At 36.5% G+C, this 26,495-nt stretch overlaps 1 protein-coding gene across 1 annotated transcript; it reads right to left on the bottom strand.

Moving 5' to 3' along the window:
- Positions 1–2,797: 2,797 nt before the first annotated feature.
- On the bottom strand, positions 2,798–24,668 carry LOC130914035 (arrestin domain-containing protein 3-like). The gene is made up of 7 exons (XM_057833091.1): positions 24,360–24,668; positions 16,828–16,863; positions 16,652–16,712; positions 16,333–16,486; positions 15,778–15,874; positions 15,441–15,697; positions 2,798–8,905 (listed from the first exon to the last, which is right to left on the bottom strand). The coding sequence occupies exons 1-7, from the start codon at positions 24,622–24,624 to the stop codon at positions 8,654–8,656; spliced, it is 1,122 nt and encodes a 373-aa protein (XP_057689074.1). The 5' UTR covers positions 24,625–24,668; the 3' UTR covers positions 2,798–8,653.
- Between the last annotated feature and the right edge of the window lie 1,827 nt (positions 24,669–26,495).

A 26,495-nucleotide genomic window follows, 5' to 3' on the forward strand; every position in this document is an offset into this window, starting at 1 on the left:
CTCCCGCTCTGTGAGTCAGTGTCTGTCAGACTTTTCTTGCGTCATTCAACCAACGTAGTATCACAAAGTAACGCACGCCTTTACATCCTTAGTAACGGCAACAGCGTAGCCAAGATGAGAAAAGTAATTAATTAGTTATTCACTACTGAAAAAAATTATGCCGCTATACTCTAACGCCGTTATTAACAACATTGCACACGTTACCCAATCTGGGCCAGATTTGTTTCGAAACAGTTTTTTTGTGTGTTTTTTTTAAGTTGGGGTCTATTTTGTTTAATGTGTCATAATGTTCTTATATTGCAAGTTAAATGTGTCTATTAAAAGCAATAATAACAACACTCCTTTTTCATGCTATTTACTAATGCGAATATATTAATGCACCATAACAATACAACTTATTTTTCTTTTTTAATTGGGTAGTTTGGTGATAGAACAGGTGAACGGGCAGGCACGCGTTCTGGTAGGCAAGCAGTACAGGATCAATGGGGGAAAAAGCTAAAATGAGCTCAGTATCAGAATTGCAAGATTCTTTGTTAGCTGAAAGTGATGTTAGTGAGTTGTTGCTCTGGCGACGATGTGAGGCCAAGGGCCGGTTTAAGTTTGCTTAAGGTTAAGTTTACTTTTGGTTTAAGTGCTGACGATGAGTGGCACCTGGTCCCAGGCTCACCTATCTGTGCAATCAAGGCAGTGACACAAATACAAAAACACAAGGAGGAGGGGCTCAGTTTGAATATTAGCATTCAAACATTGAAACATTTACAGAAACACTGAGTAAATGCTTTTTCCCTCTATACGTTGTTATGCAATTTATGCATTTTGAATTACTTAACTTGCAGAGATGGCAGATCACTTGAATACACCGGAAATTTTATTAGGGCTCGGTTGAATAACTTGTATAGCAGTCAAGAAGTGACTTCAAAACACTATTATGAGTTTGAATAAAACACTTACCATAAAAATTTCTGTACACCGACATGACGTGTTCTGAATCCTGCATGTTCTCCAGATTTTTTGCACGTCCAATCTGCACGGTCTGCCCAGGACCAGTGCGTGGCCTATTATTTGGACTGTCAGATTGATGATCCGTGCCGCATCTGACGCACTGACGTTCAATGGCCGTGATTGCTATGTGAATCTGGCAAGCTGAGGCTGGATCCGGCACAGAGACACCTGCTATTAGGGTATTCATAGAGTGTAACCAACCAGTATGCTGATTGATATTGAATTTTATTTATCAAAGTACAATTAATTTAGAAAAAAAAAAAATCGATCTAACATTACAAAACTTTTCCAGAGAGCTTTATCGTTTACACAGCATTGGCATTCTGGGGGGGGCTGAAAACGTTAAAATTTGAAAACGTGTTCTAGAGAGAAAATCTAGAAAACACTCCCCCCTGTCGTCACAATCTAAACAATTGGCAACACATAAGTAGCCTGATACTCCAGACCAGGGGCGGCCCAGCCTATACGCAGACTATGCAGCTGCCTAGGGCCCCTGACCACTAGGGGGCCCCCAATTTGGCAATCATTTAATTTATGTTCTATTTTGTTTACTATAGTTTGCTTTATTTTGACTTTTGTGAGTTTTGATACTTGATTACAAGCTTTAAAAAAATTAAGTTCTTCCTTAACTTCTTTCTTTCCTCTTTTAGAAAAATGTTTGGCGCTATCTACTGTAAGTACTGACAATCATTTGGGGTGAGAAGTGGGGTGCAGTGCAACACAATCTGATTAATTTACAAAATGTGGACGTATGGCTTAGATTGCATGTATGGGTTTCACAGTACACTGTGACGAAATGGTGGGCCAAAAATATGGGCCCTTTTGCATTATTTTGCTTAGGGCCCCCAAATGGCCTGGGCCGGCCCTGCTCCAGACTCACCGTTGTTCCAGCGATTGAGTCTGGCTACCATTAAGCGGATAAAATTTCCAGGGCGGAGCAAGCCACAGCAAACAGACAGCGGAGTGGACCAATCAGTGACGGGCGGGATGAGGGACTTGCGCCCGGAAGTAAACATACGAGGAGAGCGGAGTTTATTCAACATGGCTAGCGCAAGACAGACTGTTGTCAATGACTTGTGTCTATATGTTTTTGGTAATTTAAAACTGATTTTACCGTGGATTGGAACATATTCTCGGCTCTCCCGTTCGCCATCTGTGTTGTTGTGGAGACGACTTCCGACGCGGAAGAATGACGTTGCCCGTTAAGAACACGTCATGCAAATAAACAAATCTGATTTGTCGATTGATTTTGTACTTGCTCGAGAGGCCGTTAATGGGCTGGGTCCCAGACTATACTCTCAGTGTTTGAAAAACACAGGGAGAACAGTCTGGCCGTGCCAAGCAAACACATAAGTGAGTTTTGGGTCACAACCGACTTACGTACTCCGGAACAGTAGGTGGCGATAATGCTCGTCAGTGAAGGGGGTGAAGATACTGATGATGTCAGTGCACATGGACAGTACGACAGTATATGAAAACATGTCATGTAGCAACCTTGTACACCGCCTAACTGCGTTCAACATTAATCAAGAATCTAGTCAACTATTAACTATTGCGTGTTAACGCAGAATGAAATAACGGCAAAACGCCACTTTTGCGTTATTGCTTAAGATTGTTGTCTTGTAAACGTTGCCTCAAAAAATTGACACATCCCTATGCCCTGCTTTCTTTACAATCTCGAATTGACTAGTCTTCCTCATAATGAGTTGGGTGTTTCAAGAGAAGTTGTGAATCATTGTGGTCATTTGCAAAAAATACACAATTTAAAAATGGTATTAATAATGTAGTTAGATTTTATTGAGGTAAGTTGTACAGAAACAATCATGCAAATTATTGATTGCACAAAAAAATTATATTGTATACGAACTATTGAGCAAGGACAGAGTAGAAAAGAATTTACAACAACTATGACGAAAAAGCTTGAGTACAGTGTTTATAGTCAGCTTTATGATGAATAAAAGACAAAACAGCATTTCAATGATTAATATTTAATATCCACAAAATTTACACATTCGAATTAGAACTTTGGTGCTGGACTCGATTTTTGCCGTTGTTGCTGTAAATACCGTCAAATATTTTTTGCAAAATAAATGAAAAAATAAAAATACAATTCCCACGATGTTTTTTTCCTCCAAACTGTTTTTTATCTAAATAACATTTCTATTTAGAACTGTGATTTTTATTTTTGCATTTATTTATTTTCATTCAAATTTAGTTTCCACATAAATGTTCTGCTTGTGGTACTGCACTTTGCAAGAGGGATGCACTGACAAAATAAAAATAGTGTGAACAAGTATTATCTCGCTTTTCCATAAACCTTTTTTCTATTCAGTTACACATAAGCCGACATCATCTTACAGTATATAATAGATAAAATGTCTTTTAATGAAGCATATGCACTTGGTGCTGATTCCTGTTTAGGAGGGTGTCTCAAAGTAAGAACTTTGTCTGCTTTCCATACAACATCGGACTTGGCTGGTCGCTGGTAGCCAGCTCGGCGATTTAGCTCAGCAGTTAGCACTAGGGCTGTCAAAATTATTGCGTTAACGGGCGGTAATTACATTTTTTAATTAATCACATTAAAATATTTGACGCAATTAATGCAATGCCCCGCTCAAACAGATTAAAATGACAGCACAGTGTCATGTGCACTTGTTACTCGTGTGACTTTTTGCACTGTGAATAACCAATACTCATTACTGACCGCTACTATCACGTCACCTTACCTATACTGCAAGAGTACCACTATTACAAGTCTTTTTTATTGTGTTTTTATTGTGTACATACTCTTTTAATCCATTTTTTGGTGTGTGTGTGCACTCTGTGGGGCAGCTTTGAATTTCATGACACTTTGTGTAATGACAATAAACAAAATAAAGATGTTCAGCTTCAGATTCAGATTCTTTGGAGTTTAGTCGCCCTCTGCTGGCGCTTGGGTGCGACTGATTTTATGGGTTTCAGCACCATGAGAATTGTATAATTATTGACATCAGCAATGGCGTGCTACTAGTTGATTTTTTGATTGAAAATTTTACAAATTATATTAAAACGAAAACATTAAGAAGGGTTTTAATACAAAATTTCTATAACTTGTACTAACATTTATCTTTTAAGAACTACAAGCCTTTCTATCCATGGATCGCTTTAACAGAATGTTGTTAATGCCATCTTGTTGATTTATTGTTATAATAAACAAATACAGTACTTATGTACAGTATGTTGAATGTATACATCCGTCTTGTGTCTTATCTTTCCATTCCAACAATAATTTACAGAAAAATATGACATATTTTATAGATGGTTTGAATTGCGATTAATTACGATTAATTAATTTTTAAGCTGGGATTAACTCAATTAAAAATTTTAATCGTTTGACAGCCCTAATTAGCACACAACTCTTAACCAATGGAAGCGTGAATGTGCAACCCGTGCAGATTCGAACGGATCTGCCTCTGTTATCCATGATATTGTTAGCAATTAGCCATCAACAAAGATAAACAACAATAATGCCTACTAATAAATAAATTGTCAATTTATTTGATAGTTGATGTTGTGACTCTTGGCATCCACATTGTATTACAATACATTTCTGTTTAAATAAACAAAATTTTACGCGGTCAAAGTCGGGTTAGCTGTGTTTATGTTTTTAAGATTGAGGTCATTTATAGCTGTGGTAGAAGTTTAGTAACAAGAATTAAAGATATGTGTTGTTTAACCTTCTGCAGTGCCTTTTTTTGATTATTAATAAAGTTGAAGAATAGCAGATCAGTGCTGGTATTGATTGAAAATCCTGTGAGGGCCAATCCAAGATGGAGACAAGACAAGATTTTTTTTTTATTTATTTCCACGTGTCTTTAAGTATTTGTACTATTATTACTGAAATAATTTAGCACCAAGTCTAAAGAGTGAATGTGCTTTTTCCTTCCCCAAAACCATTGAAAAAAGGGTGAAGAACAGTGATTTACTCTGACAGAGATTGAGGTACTTATTGGAGGAGAAACAATATGATGAAACATTACAATAATGGGATCATTCCCTTAATAAGTCAGAAACTTAAGACTGCCTCGAACTGGATAATTTAAAATTTCATCTTTAAAATGTTAAATTAATTTTTCTACACACTTTTGAAGTTTCACTTTTCAAAGATAATTATTGGCAGATGAACAGGCTCATATCCAAATATTAGCTTTTTATACTGTCTGTACTGTAGTTCCAGTATTCTACCTCAAAATCTTTGCATAACAGGTTCCTATTTGTAAGGGTGCATGGTTCATAAATGAAGCCCCTGGAACTTTTCTGACAACTCAAACATATCCAAGAGTCACATTTAAATGTACGGTAACAGGTTAACATTTAATCAGTAACGAAATGTAAACTAGGGATGTCTTTTAACCAGTCACGTGATCGAAAATCTGCCGATCGCGCCATTTTTCAGAGGATCTGAAGCTTGTGAAAAGAATCGGGTTTTCAATGATTAAAAAAAAAAAAAAAAAAAAAATTAAGAACTAAAAAGTAACATAATAATCCAGAAATACAATGGCATTGCAATATAAATAATAGAAATAAAAATATATACCGTATTTTTCGGACTACAAGTCGCACCTGAGTATAAGTCGCACCAGCCATAAAATGCCCAACGAAGAGAAAAAAACATATAAATCGCATTTTTAGAGGATCAAATCCAACACATAGAATACATCTTGAAAGGCAATTTTATATAAAAATACAATCGAGAACAACATGTTGAATAAATGTACAGTGTACAGTGCATGAACAACGAAATGCGAATATACTGTCATCACCAGGACGCTACGGCTCGGTCCTGTTTATACAGCGAACTCCCAAATGACGATGCTGGACGTCCGTATAATTTGCTGAATCAATTTGGTCCTCGATACCAAATAGGTTCGCATCAACGTTAAGAAATGATAATTAGGTTGTTTTACAGCAATGACATAAACGGTTAGCATGCGTCCGCTAGCATTAGCACATCGTTCAAACACCCACACAACTGGCTCTAAGTGTCCGATTGCTGGTGGAAAACACACAACAACAACAGAAAAGATACACACAGGCGTTGCCTCTGTAGAGATATTTTAAAAGCATAAACAATGAACGTAGGTTCGCAGCCGTGTTTCTCTCTCGCTAATCACCCACTCACTCAGAGCTACGTATTTGTCCGTCTTCTTCTAGCGTGTGAGCGCTCTTCACGTAAACAAGTGCGAGTGCGTCCACACGTGAGCGTGAAAGCGCCACAAACTAAAAGCATGCATTTCAATATTAAAAAAAGTCAATAATACATTTGAACACACATTGCCAAAGACAGAAGGCGAAGGTGGCCATAGCTATTAAGAGTTATTCAGATAACTATAGCATAAAGAACATGCTAACAAGTTTACCAAACCATCAGTGTCACTCCAAAACACCAAAATAACATGTGAAATGATATCATAATGTGTTAATAATTTCACACATACGTCGCTCCTGAGTATAATTCCCACCCCCAGCCAAAATATGAAAAAAACGCGACTTATAGTCCGAAAAATACGGTACGTCTTATACTCCGCAAGACTCCCGGAAAAAGCGTAAGAGGGAATACTGTAACATGTTTGGAACTTTTGTTGAAAAAATATATATATATACAGTCAGGTGAAAAAACTCCCCATTAAATATTCAGTTCTTTATCGAAAAAATGTTCACAAATCAATGTCTGATCTTGTTTTTCTTTATCTCTGAAAAGAAACAACAAAAAATAACATTGTTTCACTCATTAAACCAAATATATCAACAAAAATGCTAACTGAGGAAAAAGTTAGGACACCCTACCACCTAATAGCTAGTATTACGCCCTTTGGCTGAAATAACCATTCCTTGGTGGATTTACTGGTATGTTTTGGGTCATTTTCATGTTGCAGGGTCCAGTTTCGCTTCAGCTTTAATTTTTTCACAGATGATCTCACATGTTCCTCAAATCCTCTGATACACGATAGAATTCATGGTGGATTCTATCATGGTGATCTGGCCAGGTTCTGTTGCAGGAAAGCAGCCCCAAACCATGACACTTCCATCTCCATGCTTCACAGTTGGTATGAGGTTCTTTTCCTGTATTGCTGTTTCGGGTTTACGCCGAACATGTCCTCTGTTCTTGTGTCCAAATAATTCAATTTTAGATTCATCTGTCCAAAGAACATTATTCCAGAAGTCCTGGTCTTTGTCTACATTCACTCTGGCAAACTTCAGTCTGGCCTTCATTTTCTTCTTGGAGAGCAAATGTTTCCTCCTTGCACACCTTCCATGAAGGTTAAACTCATGTAGTCTCTTTCCTGATTGTAGAGGCATGCATTTTCACATCAACAGTAGCAAGAGCCTGCTGTAGGTCCAGTGATGACATTTGAGGGTTTTTGGAGACTTCTTTTAGCACCTTGCGGTCTGCCAGACCTTGGCATATTGGCAATTGTTTTGAATTTCCCCCCCTTGTACACTATTTCACGGACCGTGGAATGGCTGATTTTATATTGTTTTGAGGTCTTTTGAAATCCCTTACCAGACTCATAAGCGTCTACAATCTTCTTTCTGAAGGCCTCAGACAGGTCCTTTGATCTCACCATGCTGTTTTCTCTCACTTCAACAGTCACTCACTGTTAAAAGTATTCTGCATTGAGGAATGGGGCAAAATTTCTTCAGACCAATGTCAAAGACTGGTAGATGGCTACAAAAAGCGTCTCACTGCAGTTCAGCCAAAGGGGGTAATACTATCTATCAGGTGTCCCAACTTTTTCCTCAGTTGGAATATGCATTTTTTTTTATATATTTGGTTTAATGAGTAAAACAATGTTAATTTTTGTTGTTTACCCGCAATAAAGTCACTTTCTCTCCAGAGATAAAACAAGATCAGACATCGATATGTGAGCATTTCTTAGTAAGGAAAGAAATATTTAATGGGGAGTCCTAATTTTTTCATATGTACCGTATTGGCTCTAATATAAGACGGTGTTTTTTGCATTGAAATAAGACTGAAAAAGTGGGGGTCGTCTTATATTCGCGGTCCAGACATTATACCCATTCACGACGCTAGATGGCGCCAGATATCATTGAAGCAATGTTCTGTCATGACAGATCTCAGCTAGTCTCAAGTTTAACCAGTTTGCGTTATTTTATTGCAATATTTTTCCTTATTCAGATTTGTTTCAAGACCAGTTAGTTAGACTTCACTTTGATGGTTTATGCAGTTATTGCAATTTTGTTGTTTTAATCACGACAGATTGGTTTATTTACATTTCAAAAACAAATAAATGAATTTACGAATGTAGTTGCACTTTAGTTTACATATTTAAATGTTGAGATATTAGGATTTGAATGAGGCAAAATAACATTGTTATAATCATTTTTTTCAGATGTACTATAATTATTTTCTGTATAAAAATAATTTGGTGTTCAAAAAGTTATTTTTCAAATTTTAGTCTTGAAAAAGAGGGGGTTGTCTTATAATCAGGGCCGTCTTATATTTGGGCCAATACGGTATATATATATTTTTTTCGTTATCTGATCAGGACTCTGTATCGGCAGATTCTAAAAATCAGGTGACTCAGATGGAAAAATATGCGATCGGAACATCCCAAATGTAAACAAATCTAGAGAACGTCATTACCAATCACTGTTTGCTACCAAAATCCATCAAAGAAGGGTACATTCCATGACCTCCATAAGAAGGTGGGGGATTGAACGGTTGTGGTGTTGAAAAAGTATCAAAGGCCGGTGGGTTTTGGTATCCATGTGATGCAAATTCAAATCCAGTAGAAGTGGAAGGCATGTTTGCTGCCATGGCAGATGCCTGGAAGCCTGGAAGAATGGTAATGGGAAATTTGACCTCTGGGTCTGAAGAATACTTTACATCCAAATACACCTGTGGAAAACAAAAGTCACTGTAAGAAAGGTAAATATAACTTGAATCTGTTCAGGTCACAAGGAATTCTTGAGACTATCCAGGTAAATTAGCAAGAAATGTGCTGCAGAATGTCAAAATCATGTCAATCACAGTCAATGGATCTTGCAACATGATAATGAGCCATAACACAGATAAAATCTTATTGAACACAGAGTATGTGTAATGAGCTAAGTCATGCTTTTACCGTTCATACCCCTCAAACGTGACCCAATTGGAGCAGTTTTCTTGTAGCTAGTGGGCCAAAATACCTGCTGCAGAGTGCCGCGCCAAAACCTGGTCCAGAACTACAGGTAATGTTTGACCTCTGTCATCGTCATTACTGAGGTTATATTAGAAAACATTACATTTTACATTTGCCAATTTCTGCACTGTTATACAAATAAATTGTTTAAAAATTATAGCATGGCCGTTCTTAGTTGGTGGAGCGATTTGTATGGTTAATTCCGATAACGAATGAGACTCCTGCATGCTAACTAGCTACGCGGCCCCACGCGGTCGGCATCCAGCTTCTTAGATAAGTTGACTACTGACCTCTCATCCAATTTAAGTGAGAGAGCTTGTACACTCTATCACTGCCAAATACTTTTTGCCCCACTGTACAGTATCGTACACAGTATCCTGGACTGCACAAAAGCCATCAAGGCCATCAAAATGTTTTGAAAATGCTGTTTTATCAATGCAGTCATGTTTGTATACTTGTTGAAGGCTAAGTTCATTGTCCATTCAAGTACACTCTGAATTTAAAAATAAATAAATAAAGGAAAAATCCATATTAAAAAATATATCTATTTCTTCATTATCTATGTGTTAGATAGAAGGCTATTTCCTGGAGCATAGAAAGATTGGAAAGATAAATACTTTCTACAAATTAAGATCCACAGCAAACTTTAATTCCTAAATTAATGAAACTGAATATATATGGGGCGCCGTTTGTAAAGCAGCACATGCTGAAAATTACGACAACATTTTCTCACATTTAGCGCCACACAGTGTTTAAAACGTGGTATGAAATTTTTAGTCACTTTTTTTGCACATTTACAACTTTATTGAGCAACTTAAACATTCATTTTAAAATAAGTTTTGGACCTAAATATTTAAATCCAGAACTAAATATTGAATTTAAATCTTTAATTATATCCTATATCCTAAACGCTAAATCTGGAAACAGTTGGAACTAAATATTTAGCTTAATATGCAAATTCACATGACTGGAGACCGGAAAAGACAAAATAAAAGCTGGAGCACATAAAATACTCTTTAAATAGTTTCTCCAAAATATGTATTTTACCTATATATTGTTATTATCACAATGACTTATGTCCATGAGCAGACTTGCCACCGTTGAGTAGGTTTTATTCATTTTCAAGCAACGTAAACAGACAGTCTGAGCTGCTCCAGCAGCTTTTATTTTGTTACTTCCGGTCTCCAATCATGTGAATTTGCAAATTAAGCTTAATATTTCGTTCCGACCGTTTCCTGATTTAACATTTAGGATATAGGATATAAATTTAAGATTTAAATTAAATATTTAGTTCTGAATTTAAACAATAAGGTCCAAAACGTCTTAATTAAAAATAAATATTTAAGTTGCTAAATAATGTTGTAAATGTGCAAAAAAAAAAAAGTGACTAAAAATTTCACACCATTTTAAACACTGTGTGGCGCTAAATGTGAGAAAATGTTGTCGTAATTTTCAGCATGTGCTGCTTTACAAACGGCGCCCCATAAATATAGGATAAAACATTTATTTAAAGAAAAAATAATTCAAACATGATTGACATGAAGGGAACTGTTTCAAATGTGTCAAAATAGACCCCTGACTTCCAATTTTGGATATAATTAAGCATACCTGTTACGTGATCATCAGCAAGCTTGAGAAGAAGGCTGAGTGTTGCCACCCTTGCAAATGCTTTTACCCAAATATGGTATTATTGAATCATTTTAGCCAGCTAGAATGTTGGTTTGACCGGAATACAGCAGTACATTTCTATGTCCAAAGCAGCGACACAGATGGTTTGGTAACCAGGTCTGGTCCTAACGAGTAGCGTGCGTCTGATTGGTAGAATGAAGTCATGTGATTATTGTTGCGACGTCTCATTGGTGAAATTGGTAGAGCTACTCTTGGGATCGCTAGCAAAAAATAAAAAAAAAATCTAAAATGTAGAATAAAAATGAAAAATGTAACGACTCCTGTGTAGCCCAAAGTAGCAGAGTAAAGGCCAAGTTATACTTCTGCGTCAGACCTGCGCCGTCAAGGAAGACCCGATTTACGACCCTGCGCTGTAGCCTGCCGCGCTCTTATTGATTTTTCAAACCCTGGCGTCACGTCAACGCATATGACGTGGCGGAAATGGACTGTGATTTGTTCGCTCAGACTGTTGTTTCCGGTTCAGCGCGAAATCACCGCCATTGTAAAACATTATTTTTCTAGACACAAAAATGGACCAAGCCGACGGGAGTATCATCGAAAAGCAAGTCTCATCAAAACATCATAAAGTTTGTCAAATGGCAAGGTCAGCGATTGAATAAAAAACATGGAAGAACCACCGAGACGTGTGTGTTCGGAATCGAGTGGCCACACGAAGAGGTGACCCAGTCGGCCAAAAACTGCCAGCTTTTTATCACTTTATGTCGAATTTTTTGTTGGTGCACTTCATCAATTATCGTGTACATATGTTTGCTGTGTCTGTGACTTTACGGGTCACACTTCAAGTATATGAAGAATAAAGCACAGGTTTGGTGTCAAAAGAGTTGTTTTGATCTTTAATTTTTTCAATAACAGACATTTCACACACGATACATCATCACTTATTGAGAGTGCCTCGGTGCTTTTTATGATAACGTTAACATCAAGGCTTCCAACGCAGTTTGGGAAGTTCCATAGATGCCAGAATGCTGGTTGTAGGACACGGCAAACAAATCGGGCTGGAGGGCTTTGCAGACCACTGACAAAACGCTGGATGAAATGCTCAACGCCAGTTTGAAGCTAGCCGCCACAGCTAGCTGGTTTTCACCCGAGGCTAGAAGAACTCTATGCGGCATCAAAAGTTGGACAGACCGCCTCGAAACAGTCTTCTGCGTCGCCTGCGCCTCAACATTTGTATGGTCAACATTTATTCAATGTTGATGAGCTGAAGATCCACATTCAAACGTTCCATCTTGCATTGTTTATTTTTTTCTCCGTTAAACTAGACAAGAGGAAGTCAACAAGCATGCCCCAGAACTGTACAGACATGACACAACACCCCTATAGTGGCTTGGCGGTTAATTACAGAGCAACGTGGAACCTGGCCGGAGAACAGTCGAATGTCGAATGACGCTGTAGTCGCTGCGCCATCATCGCAACGCAGGAGCATAACTCAGGCTTAAGAGTAGCATTTTTTCATCACATGTCTACTCAAGTAAAAGTAAAAAGTACAACTTAGTAAAACTACTCTTAGAAGTACATTTTTCTCAAAAGGTTACTTAAGTAAATGTAAGAGTACATGTAACGCGTTAATACCCCCCTCTGCCCAACATACGGTATAACTACAACATTGGGTTATATCAGTTAGTTGAATTGAGTTCATTTTGTCTCTATTTATAGATTAGTTGAATTTCTCTTTCATCCCAGATAATAGTTATAGCTTGTTTTAATTACCTGACATGTTGCAGGGAACACTTCCACCCTCATCAGAGAGTCACTGATGTTGGTGTGACGGTGTGTCAATCTGACAGGTGAGTCACGCCTTTATCCATCAGTTGATAAAGACGCGTCACACCCACACCAGTAACTCCCTGATGAAGGCTGAAGATGTTCGCTGAAACATGTCAGGTAATTAAAACAACCTATAACTATTGTCTGGGATAAAAGAAAAATTCAACTAATTGGGTTATATCAGTTTTGGCAATGAAAAAAGGGGTATTCTAGGTAAATTTAGTGATTCAAATTGTTTACAAATGGATTAATATTTGTGAAAATGAATGCAAGTTTGATGTTTTCAAGCAAAGAATATGTTTTGTAAGCTCCACTCATTCATCATTTAAGGATCAAGTGGGTGCTGGAACCTATCGCAGACACCTATGGCCAGTAGGCAGGGTACCACCTGAACTGTTCGCTACCCAATTGCAGTATAGTGAATTTATTAGTAAAAAAAAAGAAATTGAGTGTTGAAGTTTGAGTCATTTTATAAATGTATATATAAAATAAGCCTTTTTGGCATACAAGAATAAATTGAATGCACCCTCACTAGTGGTTGTTTGTGACAGAATTCTGATTAATATTGTGTTTGTGGACTAAACATTACATGATCATTCATGGAACCTCAGAGTGCCATCATGTTGAACAATAGCCTCCTCTGCTGTTGACCAAAATTAATGTCTCCCCCCCGGTGGCCGAAAAGTTTCATTGCATGTGACTTTCCTGTATATATATATATATATATATAAAGTTGTAAAGCAAGAAAACAAACAACAAAAATGAATGAAATGGACACAAAAAAAAAAACGATATTTATAATGGATCAAAATTATTTTTCAAACGGATCATGTGACTAGCACCTTAGACGGTCATTTGCTTTGCATATTATCCCCTATTATCCCCCCCCCCCCCCCCCCCCAAAAAAAAAAATGATGAGGGAGGGCAATTTTATTTTCTAATGATTTTTTTCTTTGATTGAAAAAAAAAAAATTTTTTTTTATTAGAAGCAACTTTTGTGGGGATTGAATGATTTAGACACAAATGCCCTGCGCATAATATGGCCCAAACACAAAAAGGATTGATAAAATCAAAGAAAAAAAACATTTAAATGAAAAATTAAGTGTCCAAATGCAAATTTTTGAGTCTCAAATATTTTTTTCCCCATTCAAAAACTTTTTTTCTATGATTGAACTTTTTTTTTGATTGAAGAGATTTTTCTTTTGAAAATATATTTTTTTTGTATGAAGCAACTTATTTTTTGATTGAATAATAAAGACACAAATGTCCTTGCCAAAATGATGCCGAAACACAAAACAACATTACTTCAATCAAAAAAGTTGCTTCAAAAAAATAAAATAAAAATTGACTTAAATCAAACAAAAATTTCAAATAAAAATAGCTTTCAAATGCATTTTTTTTGTTTCAGATTTATTTTTGCATTCAAACACATTTCTTTTTATTGAAGTGACTTTTTTTTAATCGAAAATATATATTTTGATTGAAGCAACTTTTTTTTTTGATTGGAGCAACTTTTTTTTATGATCGGATAATGAAGACATAAATCTACTTCCATATGCCTCCGCCCAGGGGATACAATTTTTGACTGAGGTAAATACATTGGCACGACACCGGCGGGCGTACCATATTCATTGGATGATGATCTTGGCGAAAAGTATAGCTGTAGTGCCAACAGCATGATTTAGAATTCCGCTCAAGAACAATGGGAAACAAAATAATTCTCATTTTCAACTTATTATTATAAATATTCTTGTAAATTAATTTTATCGCTGACACTGTGTTTCGGGGTCATCAACATGTTGTGCCCCCCCACCCCCACCCCAAAAGTCAAACTCCGCCTATGGGAGGACATTTAAAAAAAAATAAAAATAAAAAAATAAACAGCAAAACCCGAACTGGAGGCGAGAGCACGCGAGCGCAAAATTAAAGACGCCATGATTATAATGAGATATTATCGCGTACTTACCTTGTTTCGATCCAAAAACTCCATGTAGCATGCATCACCAGAGTGTCAAGACACAGCTGTGAATGGCCACAGCTGGATTTTTGGGCCATTTTATGGGTGAAACATGGTGATATAACAAGGGTCGCGATGCAGAAATCGCAGATATCAAGGAGTGGTCAAGATTTTCTTTTTCATATATTTACCCTTATAAATGTTTTTTTTTTTTTTCAATTTTTTCTTTGTTTGGATCGATTATTTATCATCTAACATATCGGAGAAAATGCGACAGTAACAAAAAAAAAAAATACAATTAAGCAATAGTTATGAGGTAGATATCCGTGACTTTTTTACAGATGCCATTTTTTTCCATTGTGACATAATTTGTTTAAAAGTTTAAAATATGCGAGTGAATAATTTTTTAAAGTCTGTTTTTGTTTTTGTTTTTTTTTAAATGAAAAATGAGACATCAAATAATGATTCTAAACTAAAAACAACAAACATTTTGAATAATGAATATAATTGATTAGCTTCGTTTTATGGCTGGGTTGAAACAAAAGTGGTTGCGCGATGTCTGTAAACGGGGGTTTCCAGGGTAAAATGGGCAAATTAGAAATAGTTCGGGGGCTTAATGTGCCATGAATCTGCTATGGCAGCAAACAGACATATTGTTCTATCAAACACAACAGTTGTTTTGGCTTAAAATACAGCAGTTTCTTTTAAAGAGGAGTGCAAGAGCAGAAACTGCTTTTTCAGTCTTATCTGTGTTTTCCGCCATATATATATATTATAACTATAATAATAATAATAACACATTTTATTGGTGGTATGATTATGTGAATAAATTGACTTACCCTGAGTCTGTACTCCAGTTTGATGATTTCACAGTTGAGGATGGAGGGTTTCACATACGGGGGAACTGTGATGACCTTATTGATTGTTACACTGGCTGATGGAGGGATAGGCTCTCCCACCTCTTTCAAGAGGTCTTTAGTATCAAGCTTTCTCTTCCCCCTTGCAAAGAAGCTGTGCTTACTGTAAATGCAGTACTTAGGTGTGATATCACGAGAGGAGTTGTTCTGAATGGAGCCTGAAATCTGCAAAGCCTCTCCTATAACACATTCAATACCAGCATGGAGTCACTATAGCCCAAACTGTAGACGTTAAGTCAACATCACTGTGTGGTCCCACCTTGGAAGACACCAGATTTTTCAATCTTGACATCCATGGCCACAGCTCCCGAGCTGAACACATGCATGTTTTTATCCTTAAAATCCTGTTGAGGTGTCTGAGGCAAAACAAAGAGACAAATATTTATTTGCAACACAAGCTCTGTCCATACTGTATGCATTGAAAGAACGCAAATATACAACCCCTAGCAAAAAGTATGGAATCAACAGTCTCGGACGAGCACTCACTCAGACAGACATTTTATCATGTAGAACAAACTCAGATAAAAAGCTTGAAAAAATAATGAATTAGTTCAAAAGTGCAACTATTTAGCATTTAGAAACATTAAAAGAAATGAAGAAAAAACATTGTGGTGGTCAGTAAATGTTACTTTTATAGAGCAAGTGCAGGGAAATATATATGGAATCACTCCATTCTGATGAAAAAAAAATATGGAATCATGAGAAACAAACAAAGAAATAACAATCAAAACACATCTCTAGTATTAAGTAGCACAACCTCTGGCTGATAAAACCTGATTAATTTTTGCTTGTAAATGTTGGTATCTGAGCTTACCATCATTAGTTGTGCCAACGTGTCGGGGGCAACTGTTGCCACAAAGGGAATCTTGAGGGTTTCTTTTGTTCTGAACCTCATGGATCTACACAGCTTGGTCTCGAGCTGGTACACAATTTCACCAACCGAACCACTGAAGGAGGACGGTATTTCTCTAATGGAGACCATAAAAAAACCATTACTTTCAAACAAATCTAAAATCAAACACTAATAACATTATTTTTTTTGTCTATGGAAGTGTTCAATTGTTTTTGTTTTGGCATATTCAACATTTACAGTGAATCAATAACGCTTCAGATAATGCTGCAAGATTACTTACTGCAAAGGGACTTGAAAGGTGAAGGGGAAGACATGAGATCCTGGAGGAAGTAAATCACTGTCTGAAAAACACAATACATACTGTACGGTCAGGAATAGTGGGCAGGCAGACAAAATGGACCCATATTAAAACTTACTGGCTTAACAACAAAAATACATATTTTATTAGAAACTTACATGTTTTGCCATTTTCATTCAACAGTTGATTTCCATCTGGTAAGGAGAAAACAATGAAACTAATTAAATATGCTTAAATCTTTTAAGAATAAATTAAAGTAGGAAGGTGGTAGAGTGTAATGCATTGAATCTCAAAAAAAAAAAAAAAAAAAAAAAAGCTTTACCATAGGGAAGCACCTTTGCAAACCTCACCCCAATCTCTTAAACTCCTAAAACTGTCTTATTTTTTCACAATTATTATTTAAAAAAAAAAAAAAAAAAAAAAAAGAATCTGGTTTTATTCTTGTTCACAGGTGTCACACAATATGCAGACATCATACATTAGAAGGATTTTTGGTTAACAGTTTTAATGACATAAAGAGAAACTAAACATATTGTTCCATTATAGAGTACTGGGTTCTTGTATTACCGTATTGGCCCACATATAAGACAGTGTTTTTTGCATTGAAATAACACTGAAAAAGAGGGGGTCGTCTCATATTCGCTGTCTAGAGTCACCCAATCACGACGCTAGATGGCGCCAGATATCATTGAAGCGATGTTCTGCCATGACAGGTCTCAGCTACTCTTCCCATTCACAACGCTGGATGGCGCCAGATATAATTGAAGCCAGCGATGTTCTGTCATGACAACTCTCAGCTACTCTTTTTAGTTTAACCAGTTTGAATTATTTTATTGCAATGTTTTTCCTGATTCAGATTTGTTTCAAGACTACCGTTACAGTTAGACTTCACTTTGATGGTTAATGCAGGTTTTGCAATTTTGTTGTTTTATCACAATAGATTGGTTTATTTACATTTCAAAAACCAGAAGCCATTCATTTATGAATGTGATTGCACTTTAGTTTACATTTTTAAATGTTCAGATATTAAGATTTGAAAGAGGCAAAATAACATGCTTTTTCTCTCAAATATATTGTTATAATCATTTGTTTCGGATGTACGGTAATTATTTTCTGTATAAAAATTAATTTAGTGTTTAAAACGTCTTTTTTCAAACTTGAGTCTTGAAAAAGAGGGGGTCGTGTTATAATCAGGGCCGTCTTATATTGGGGCCAATACGGGCAGTGTTGTCACAGATTACTTGAAAAAGTAATTTAATTACTGATTACTGATTACGCCTCAAAAAAGTAATCTAGTTACTTTACTGATTACTTCATTATCAAAGTAACTAAGTTACTTTAAAAGTAATCTATCAGTTACTTTTTACCCATTTTTCTCCCTTTGCCGCCTCAACATAAGAATGACAACAGAAAAATGTCATCACATGTAATTGACTTTCCGATGATTGAATTTCAAGTGGAATATCAGAATTTTGCGCTAACTTAGCCATTCTGGAGCCCTGAAACTAACAAATATCTGACAAACTGCTTGGAATTTGTTGAAACCAACTCCAACGACCAATTAAACCCCGCTAACTCTAAGATTAAGCCTAATGTCAAAACTTCTGAATTTCGGGTTATGGTTAACAGCATATCAGTGCCAATGTAAAGCAATGCAAACTGACGGCACAATAATCAACAACACATAAGTGGATTGTACAGTGCAATAAACACAAAGGTGGTGGTGGGCGCGGATGCACGTGCAGCCGTGCACATTAACAACCCGGAAGCACTCCTATCAACACACACGCGGTCAATTTAGCCACAAAACGTGGCGGCAACTAAGCACTTTACACTCAGTCGGACTTGCAACACATCCCACAGATGCTAAACGAACACATCACCTCACGGCATGAATGTGCAACACGCATATGATGTAAACAAAGCTTGCCAACTTAGAGTGTAGACTGCCCGTCCTTGCTACGGCAAAGCTACGAAATGGCCGCGCATGTAGGGGGTCCAACCTTTTGCTGATACCCTCCAGAATGAAGGAAAAATACTCACCTTCATTCATGGATATCCACAGATCAACAAAGACCACAGACCAAAACAGGAAAAAGCTAAGAGGTTGTCGTGGAAACACGTACCGGGAACCTTTTATTTTCACATTTTCTATTCAAAATGCTTTTTGTACATGACTACAATATTCTTCATACGTTATGAGGCAATTAAAAAATAGTAACGCAGAGACACTAAGGAAACTAACTTTAATCAGATTACTGGTGTAGAAAAATGAATGCGTTAGATTACTCGTTACTGAAAAAAGTATCAGATTACAGTAACGCGTGACTAACTAACGCGTTACTCACAACACTGAATACGGGTACTTGCAGGCACGCTGTGTCATGCATGAATATCACGTTCAAAAGGATCCACTTTGTTAAACTTTACTTTTGTTATACATACGGTAAGGTTACTGCCATAGTTTAGTGTGCATACAGTAGGTCTGGTTAATAAAGCGATTTAATGAATTAAATTGAGTTTTTTTTTTTATTTTTTTTTTACTCCAGGCGGTTAAAAAGTAAATAGAATTCGATCTATTTATTTTTCTTCCCTCTTATTGTGGTACATGCCTGGGCTCCATCAGTAGTGCACAACAAAGGGATCAGCTTGCACACACACATGCTTTATTGATTGTTTTATTGCTTTATGACAGCAGTTAAACAATTAGGCAGCTGGCACATGTACTGTTTGTTTTTCACTTTAATTCCAGGATCGTAATCGCAGTTAGTTCTCTTCAGCATTTAATTAAAAATTAATTTTAAAAAAACATTTTCTCTCTCTTTTCTACTTATTGTCCCCTTTAAAAGGTAGCAGTCAGAATGCATCACTCGGTTACAGGTTGTACGTCAAGGTTTCAAAACTGCAAAAAAAATTCTGTCATACTGTCCCTAAGTTACTGGTTATTTTTTATAGTAAATGGTAGATGGTGTTATACTTATATAGCGCTTTTCCACCTTTCAAGGCGCTCAAAAGCGCTTTTACACTACATTTTTTATGTCCCAAAAATGCATGGAGAAATGCCTCGCTTGCAGCTGCAAGGCTCAACCCTTCCCCACCGGTTGTTGCTCAGTGTCAGTGAGTCTGCTGTGCTACAAGATGGCTGGAGGAGGTGAAACTCCTGAACTTTTTTCCTCACTCGAAGAAAACAAAATCGCTGGTATGGGAATACTTTGGCTACAGAAAGGTTACAGACAGCTACAGCATAGAGGAGAAGGTTTCAACCGACATGTAAAACATGTTTGCGGAGGGTGGCTGCCGAGGAGGTAATAGCTCCATTATGATTTTGCATTTATACAAAACTAAAGGTTAGTAAACACTGTCATCAAAGTTATCCTACAGCTATGAGAGTTAACTCCAGCATGTTAAGTGTGTCTAGCGGTGGTAAAACGTAGTATGTTGTAATAATGTTGAGCGATGGTTGTGGGTTTAGGTTCACCTAAAGAACTGCATTTATTTTAATTTAATTTAGAATATTTCAGTTATTATTAGTATATATATATATTTTTTTTTGATTTAACTTAACATTATACGTATGTTCCAATTTGCTAACATGTTTTGAAAAATTAGAATCCTGTTCAATGGAAACTTTTTTTTTTTTTTTTTTAAATAAACCCAGATATCTCAAAGTAACACATTTTAGACCTGTGATTGCCATACCATGGTACTGTGATGTTTCGGCTTAAGGTTATCATACCGTCAGAATCTCATACCAGCACATGCCTAGAGGGGAAGTGAGCATGCCTTTTGTAAAATATTATTATTAAATATGTTTTATTGTTTTTGTTAGTGGCTAATTATTTCGCATTGTAATTGTAGTCCCTATTTGTGTTCATGCCGCCATAATTTACGAATTGTCATTAACTGTTTAATTTATGTACCACGAGTTGAGTGTCACTGATGATTTAGGTGTGCATGTGCCTGACTTTATTGCAATCAGAGCGGGAATATTTCAGTCTGTGGTGGTATGAACTGTTACTGTATGTCTCCTGAACCCGGAGCCTTTTTCCGGCGCCTCAGGGCAAACAAAGCAACCCATCCTGCAATGGAGCTGCTGTTTTTCCGGTTCTTTAATGCTGTATAGTAGAAGTGTTTGATGAGAGTGGAGAAATGCTTAGCATCAGTAGTTTTAATAAAAATATTAGCAACATTACAAAAATGCAAAATACAGTTGGCAAAATGAGGTTCAGTGCAAGATCATCTCCCCTTGGTGATGAGCTCACTCCAGATGAGGGCCTCACCTTTCCATGTGCGGGGCAAAAAAGAATGTCTATAATGAGCAGCTTTGAGCAAACTTGTGTAAAACGTGTGTGGGGGGAGGGGATGAATAAGTGTAAACAAACGGTAGCATATGACGGAAAACACTCAGGTGACTTGAAGTTCCGCTCTGAGACCCTCAATTTGGCCAAATTTCAAAATTGTCCGATATGCGTGTGTGAAATATCATTGGAAAGCTTAAAATCTCAATTTTCTGTGAGAAGAAAAATTTTGAACAGGAGGGCCTTTTTTTAAAAAAAATCATTTTCTTAAACAGCAAAACCCTATCTGGAGGTGAGAGCACGCGAGAGCAGAATTACAGACGCCATGACTTAACGACATATTATCGGTACTTACCTTGTTTCAATCCAAAAACTCCATGTAGCATGTATTACTGAGTGTCAAGACACAGCTGTGAATAGCCTAAGCTGGATTTTTTTGTGGATTTTATGGGTGAAACATGGTAATTTAACAAAGGTTCGCGATGCAGAAATCGCAGACATCAAGGAGTGGTCGAGATTTTATTTCTCATATATTTACCCTTTTAAAAGTTTTTTTTTTTTTTTCTTTGGATCGATTATCATCTAACATATCGGAGAAAATGCGACAGTAACAAAAAAAAAAAAATACAATTAAACGATAGTTATGAGGTAGATATCCGTGACTTCTTTACAGACACCATTTTTTTCATTGTGACGACATTTGTTTAAAAGTTTAAAATATGCGAGTGAATAACCTTTTAAAGTCGTTTTTTTAAAAAAACAAAATATTAGACATCAATTAATGATTCGAAGCTAAAAATGACAGACATTTTGAATAATGAAAATAAATAATTAACTTCTTTTACGGCTGGGTTGAAACAAAAGCGGTTGCACGGCGTCTGTAAATGGGGGTTTCCAGGGTAAAACGGACAAATTACAAATAGTTTGTGGACTTAATGCGCCATGAATATGCTATGCAGCATATAGACATATTGTTCTATCAAACACAACAGTTCTTTTGGCTTAAAATACAGCAGTTTCTTTTAAAGAGGAGTGCAAGAGCAGAAACTGCTTTTTCAGTCTTGTCTGTGTTTTCCGCCGTATACAGGATGAGAGTAATAGAAATATAGCATTGTGATTATGAAATATGTCCGTGTAAATTTAGCTTAGAATATTCCATGAGGAATATTAGTAACAGAATGAACTGAGGTCATCATTCATGTCAGCATGTAACCATGTGACCAAGTGGCAACCAGTCCAGAATGTAATTTAATTCATGTCAAGTGTTAGATGGGATAGTCTCCAGCAGTTTTTAAAAATGATGGGTAGGTTGAATTTATTAAGGGATCTAATACTGTACTGCAGAAGACATTTTTGATGCCTTACAGGGGCATCTAGTGGCCGTTTTGTGGTACTACCAAGAGAATGATCAACCCTACATATAAACTATTGTATACGGTCAGCAACTGAGCATAAATGGTCAATGATGGAAATTACTTAATAATTACATTTATAATAAGGTTTACAATCATTTAGTTGATATATGTATATGTTGTTGTATTGCCCAGCAGTAGTGTCTACACATATGTCTTTATTTATTTTGCGCTCCTGCCTGCGCAACATAAGCGGAGTTTGACTTTTGGGGCGAGGGGGGTGGGGCACAACATGTTGATGACACCGAAACGCAGTGTCAGCAATAAAATTAACTTACAAGAATATTTATAATACTAAGTTGACAATGAGCGTTTTTCATCTCCCATCATTCTTGAGGGTAATTCTAAATCAGGCTGCTTAGGACGCCAAGCTCGTCATCCATTGAATATGGTATGCCCGCCGGTGTCGTGCCAATGTAGTTACCCCAGTCAACAATTGTTTCGCCTGGGCGGAGCCATATGGAGGTAGATTTGTGTCTTTATTATTCAATCCAAAAAAAAAAAAAGTTGCTTCAATAAAATAAAAGTTGCTTCAATCAATAATTATATTTTCAATCCCCCAAAAAAAAAAGTCCCTTCAATAAAAAAATGTGTTTGAATGCAAAAATAAATTTGAAACAAAAAATAAATAAAATAAAAATAATTAAATAAAATGCACGTGAAAGCTATTTTTCTCTGAAATTAATTTTTTTTTGATTGGAGTCAAGTTTTTTTTAATTGAAGCAACTTTTTTGATTGAAGTAATGTTGATTTGTGTTTGGGCCACATTTTGGCTAGGACATTTTTGTCTTTATTATTTAATCAAATCAGTTGCCTAAAAAAAAATATTTTCAAAAAGAAAAATCACATCAATCAAAAAAACAAAAATTTAAATAATAGCAAACGGTTTTGAATGCCACAAAATATTTTTGTTTGAAAAATTTGCAGTTGAACAATTAATTTTTCATTGAAAAAGTTTTCTTTGATTGAAGCAATTCTTTTTGTGTTTGGGCCATATAATAGGTAGGACATTTGTGTGTAAATCATTCAACCGCAAAAAAAAAGTTACTTCAATCAAAAAAAAAAAAAAAAATTCGATCAAAGAAAAAAATCATTTGAAAAATAAAATTGCCCACGCCTAATTTTTATTATTATTATTATTATTATTTTAATTATATGCAAAGCAAATGACCATCTAAGGTGCTAGTCACATGATCTGTTCGAAAAATAATTTTGACCCATTATAGAAATATATTTTTTTGTCATTTCATTCATTTTTGTTGCAGTTTTAATGCTTTACAACTTTTATATGTATAGGAAAGTCAATTTCATGCAATGACACTTTTCGGCCACCAGCCCCCCCCCCCCCCCCCCCCTTAAAATCCGCTTATGCTGCGCAAGTTTTAGTTATGCACAGCTTTCGACCAACTGCTATCTCCAATCTACTAGTATACGTCTCTTCCATAGCCACTGGGTGCACAAGGCCCCAAGCACCAAAGAGACGCGACTCATTCAAGATGACAGCTGGCGGTACATGGATAATTACGTTTTCAGATGTTTATGAGTGTCGTAGAAATCCATGGAAAATACAGCAAAATTTAAAAGTGCATACCAAACATTGCGATGTTATCCTGTCGTAGCATGTCGATGACGTACGCACACACTTTTTTTTTTTTTTTTTAAATTAAGTAAACCCAGTCAGAGTACTAATCTTATTACTCAAGTCATTTTGCCATTCCAGCCATTAAAAAGGAGATACCAGATGTATCTGTAAGACATGCCTTGACATAAAATAAAATAAAGGAAAATGACTAACCATTGTACCACTACAATGATGGCTGTGGGACCCAACACCCCAAAAAAATAAATAAGTTAAAAAAATAAAAGATAATCAAAAACAAATACACTGTCAGTAAAGCGTTGATTAAAATGCCCCTTCCCCCCACATAATAATATTTATAAAAAAAAATAAATAAATAAATTTAAAAAAGCAACACTTACCGGTTTCGTTTCCATCCCGGATAAAGTAATGTTTGAGGCTGAAGTACTTCTTCTTGTCGTAGTAAGTATAAGTATGTTTGTAGTGTCTCTCACTCCACATCACTTCGGCTTTAGCCTTAAATTTGACGTAAAGCGATTCCACTTTGCAGTCTTTGGTGACTTCCAAAATGACTTGTCCATTCAGAGTGTCGCCGTTCGTAAACGTACCATTTTCCCTGACATCGTTGTAAGTAACTTTCAGGCTCTTCACTGTGCTCTGCATCATTTTAAAGTCTTTTGGCTGACAGCTCTCCCAAACAGCTGCGATAGAAAATCCTTCCGCATTTGGGCGCGTCCGTTGTCTTTATGCAGAGTGCACATCTACCCCCACCCACTATTTGTTCCCATCAACACCTCAGGTAATTCAACATCGTATAGAATAGAATAGAATAGAATAGAATAGAATAGAATAGAATAGAATAGAATAGAATAGCCCTTTATTGTCATTATACGGTTGTACAGTGAAATTGTGGAGCATCTCCCTTTATGGTGCAGGACAAGTGAAAAAATCTCGAAAGTGGCTTGCAAGAATAAAATATAAAATCTAAATAAATATAAAATATGTATGAGCTATATCATATTTCGATCGGTTTCCTGCAATGTGTAATGATGAAATGCTGATTTATTTATTTTTTCCACAGTAATTTTTCATTGATTTTCAAACCAATAATTCACACCATGCTCTGATTTATTGACATTTAATTTTTTTTTATTTTTTTTTTTTATAAATCTACTGTATATAGTTTAACTTTGTGATGGTCATAAACCAGAACTTTTATAGATCATAAATCATACACCTTGTCTTGAATTTAAGAGGCAGTGTAATTGTTAAAATAAAAGTGCGTACGATAGGGCAAAAAAAAAGTCTTAAATATCATTATTATGTGAACTAGAATCATATTTTGAGACGATTCGACTATGTACAACAATTTGGCAAAGCGCAGATGACGAGAAATTAGTATTTTAATCTGTCGTTTAGCCACGCCTTCCATTATAGACCCTACCCACGTGACGTCACAACTCCGCCCTCCTGACTGGTGCCGCCCAATAGTCCGTCAACACATCGTGTTTACCTGTTACGGCTACGTACATTCCTCCTATTTAAGGCGTGTTTTTCTGCTCGTTAACATTAATAATCAAAATGGTGAAGGCGTGTGTGGCGGTCGGTTGCAATAACAGAGAAGATAGACGGAGAGACTTGAAGTTCTACCGGATTCCGAGAGACCCGGAGAGGAGAGAGCGAGATGGGCTGCTGCAATTCGACGAGAAAACTGGGCTCCAAACGATTACCACAGATTATGTAGTAGTCATTTTATATCACGATTACCACAGATTATGTAGTAGTCATTTTATATCTGGTAAGATGCATTTAATATATATTTAGAGGGTTTTGGGCTGACAACCACAATTAAGATCATTGCTAGGCTAATCGCCGACAACATACACGTATGTATGTAGTGAGAGTGGTATCGCTAAACCATATAAACATTAAAAGCCCTAGCTCCATTGACAAATGACATGAAATACATTAGACTTGACAGTGGATGTTAGCAAGAACAAAAGATTTTGAATTGAAAATTTCGTAACTCACCTTTCCAAGCACAAGATAGATTCCTGCCGAATTTTCGTGGACGAGGACCTGTTTCACCCAACCAGCAACGAAGTATTTATAAGCCTCCAAGCTCTTAAAGTTTTTCAAACTTTCGTGAGAATAGACTGATTTTGTGTGGACAAGATAGTTGTAAATATCAGGGTAGCTAGCAGAGACAGCGGGTCGAAAAACATCGATTTAGGCATCAAATATGGATCTGGCGAATGGATACACTGAAGCTTTTCCACATAACGCCTTTTATGCAACGCATCAAGTGAGTTTACGGCATCCGAAAGCACCGGGTCTTCCATGAAATGCATTATAAATTGCTCGATCAATTGAGACCATTGATAATACAGACACAAAATGACGAACAAGGGGGCGGAACAATACAGCGATCACGTGATTTTGTGACGTCGGTGGGTAGGGTCTATAGGGCTCTAGCGTCCCCAACAGGAGAATGACGTCGGCAGGGTCATGGTTTCATCTGATTTAGAATTCAGCCC

Source organism: Corythoichthys intestinalis, chromosome 3 (genome assembly GCF_030265065.1).
Source record: "Corythoichthys intestinalis isolate RoL2023-P3 chromosome 3, ASM3026506v1, whole genome shotgun sequence".
NCBI lineage: Eukaryota > Metazoa > Chordata > Actinopteri > Syngnathiformes > Syngnathidae > Corythoichthys > Corythoichthys intestinalis.

Bases quoted from the DNA above. Each gene is read 5' to 3' on its own strand.
- LOC130914035 (XM_057833091.1), bottom strand. From the start codon at position 24,624: ATGATGCAGAGCACAGTGAAGAGCCTGAAAGTTACTTACAACGATGTC. The intron at 15,698-15,777 runs GTGGGACCACAC...AATGTGTTATAG, and splicing joins AAAATCTGGTGTCTTCCAAG to GAGAGGCTTTGCAGATTTCA. The intron at 8,906-15,440 runs GTAAGTCAATTT...TGTTTTCCACAG, and splicing joins AACTGGAGTACAGACTCAGG to GTGTATTTGGATGTAAAGTA.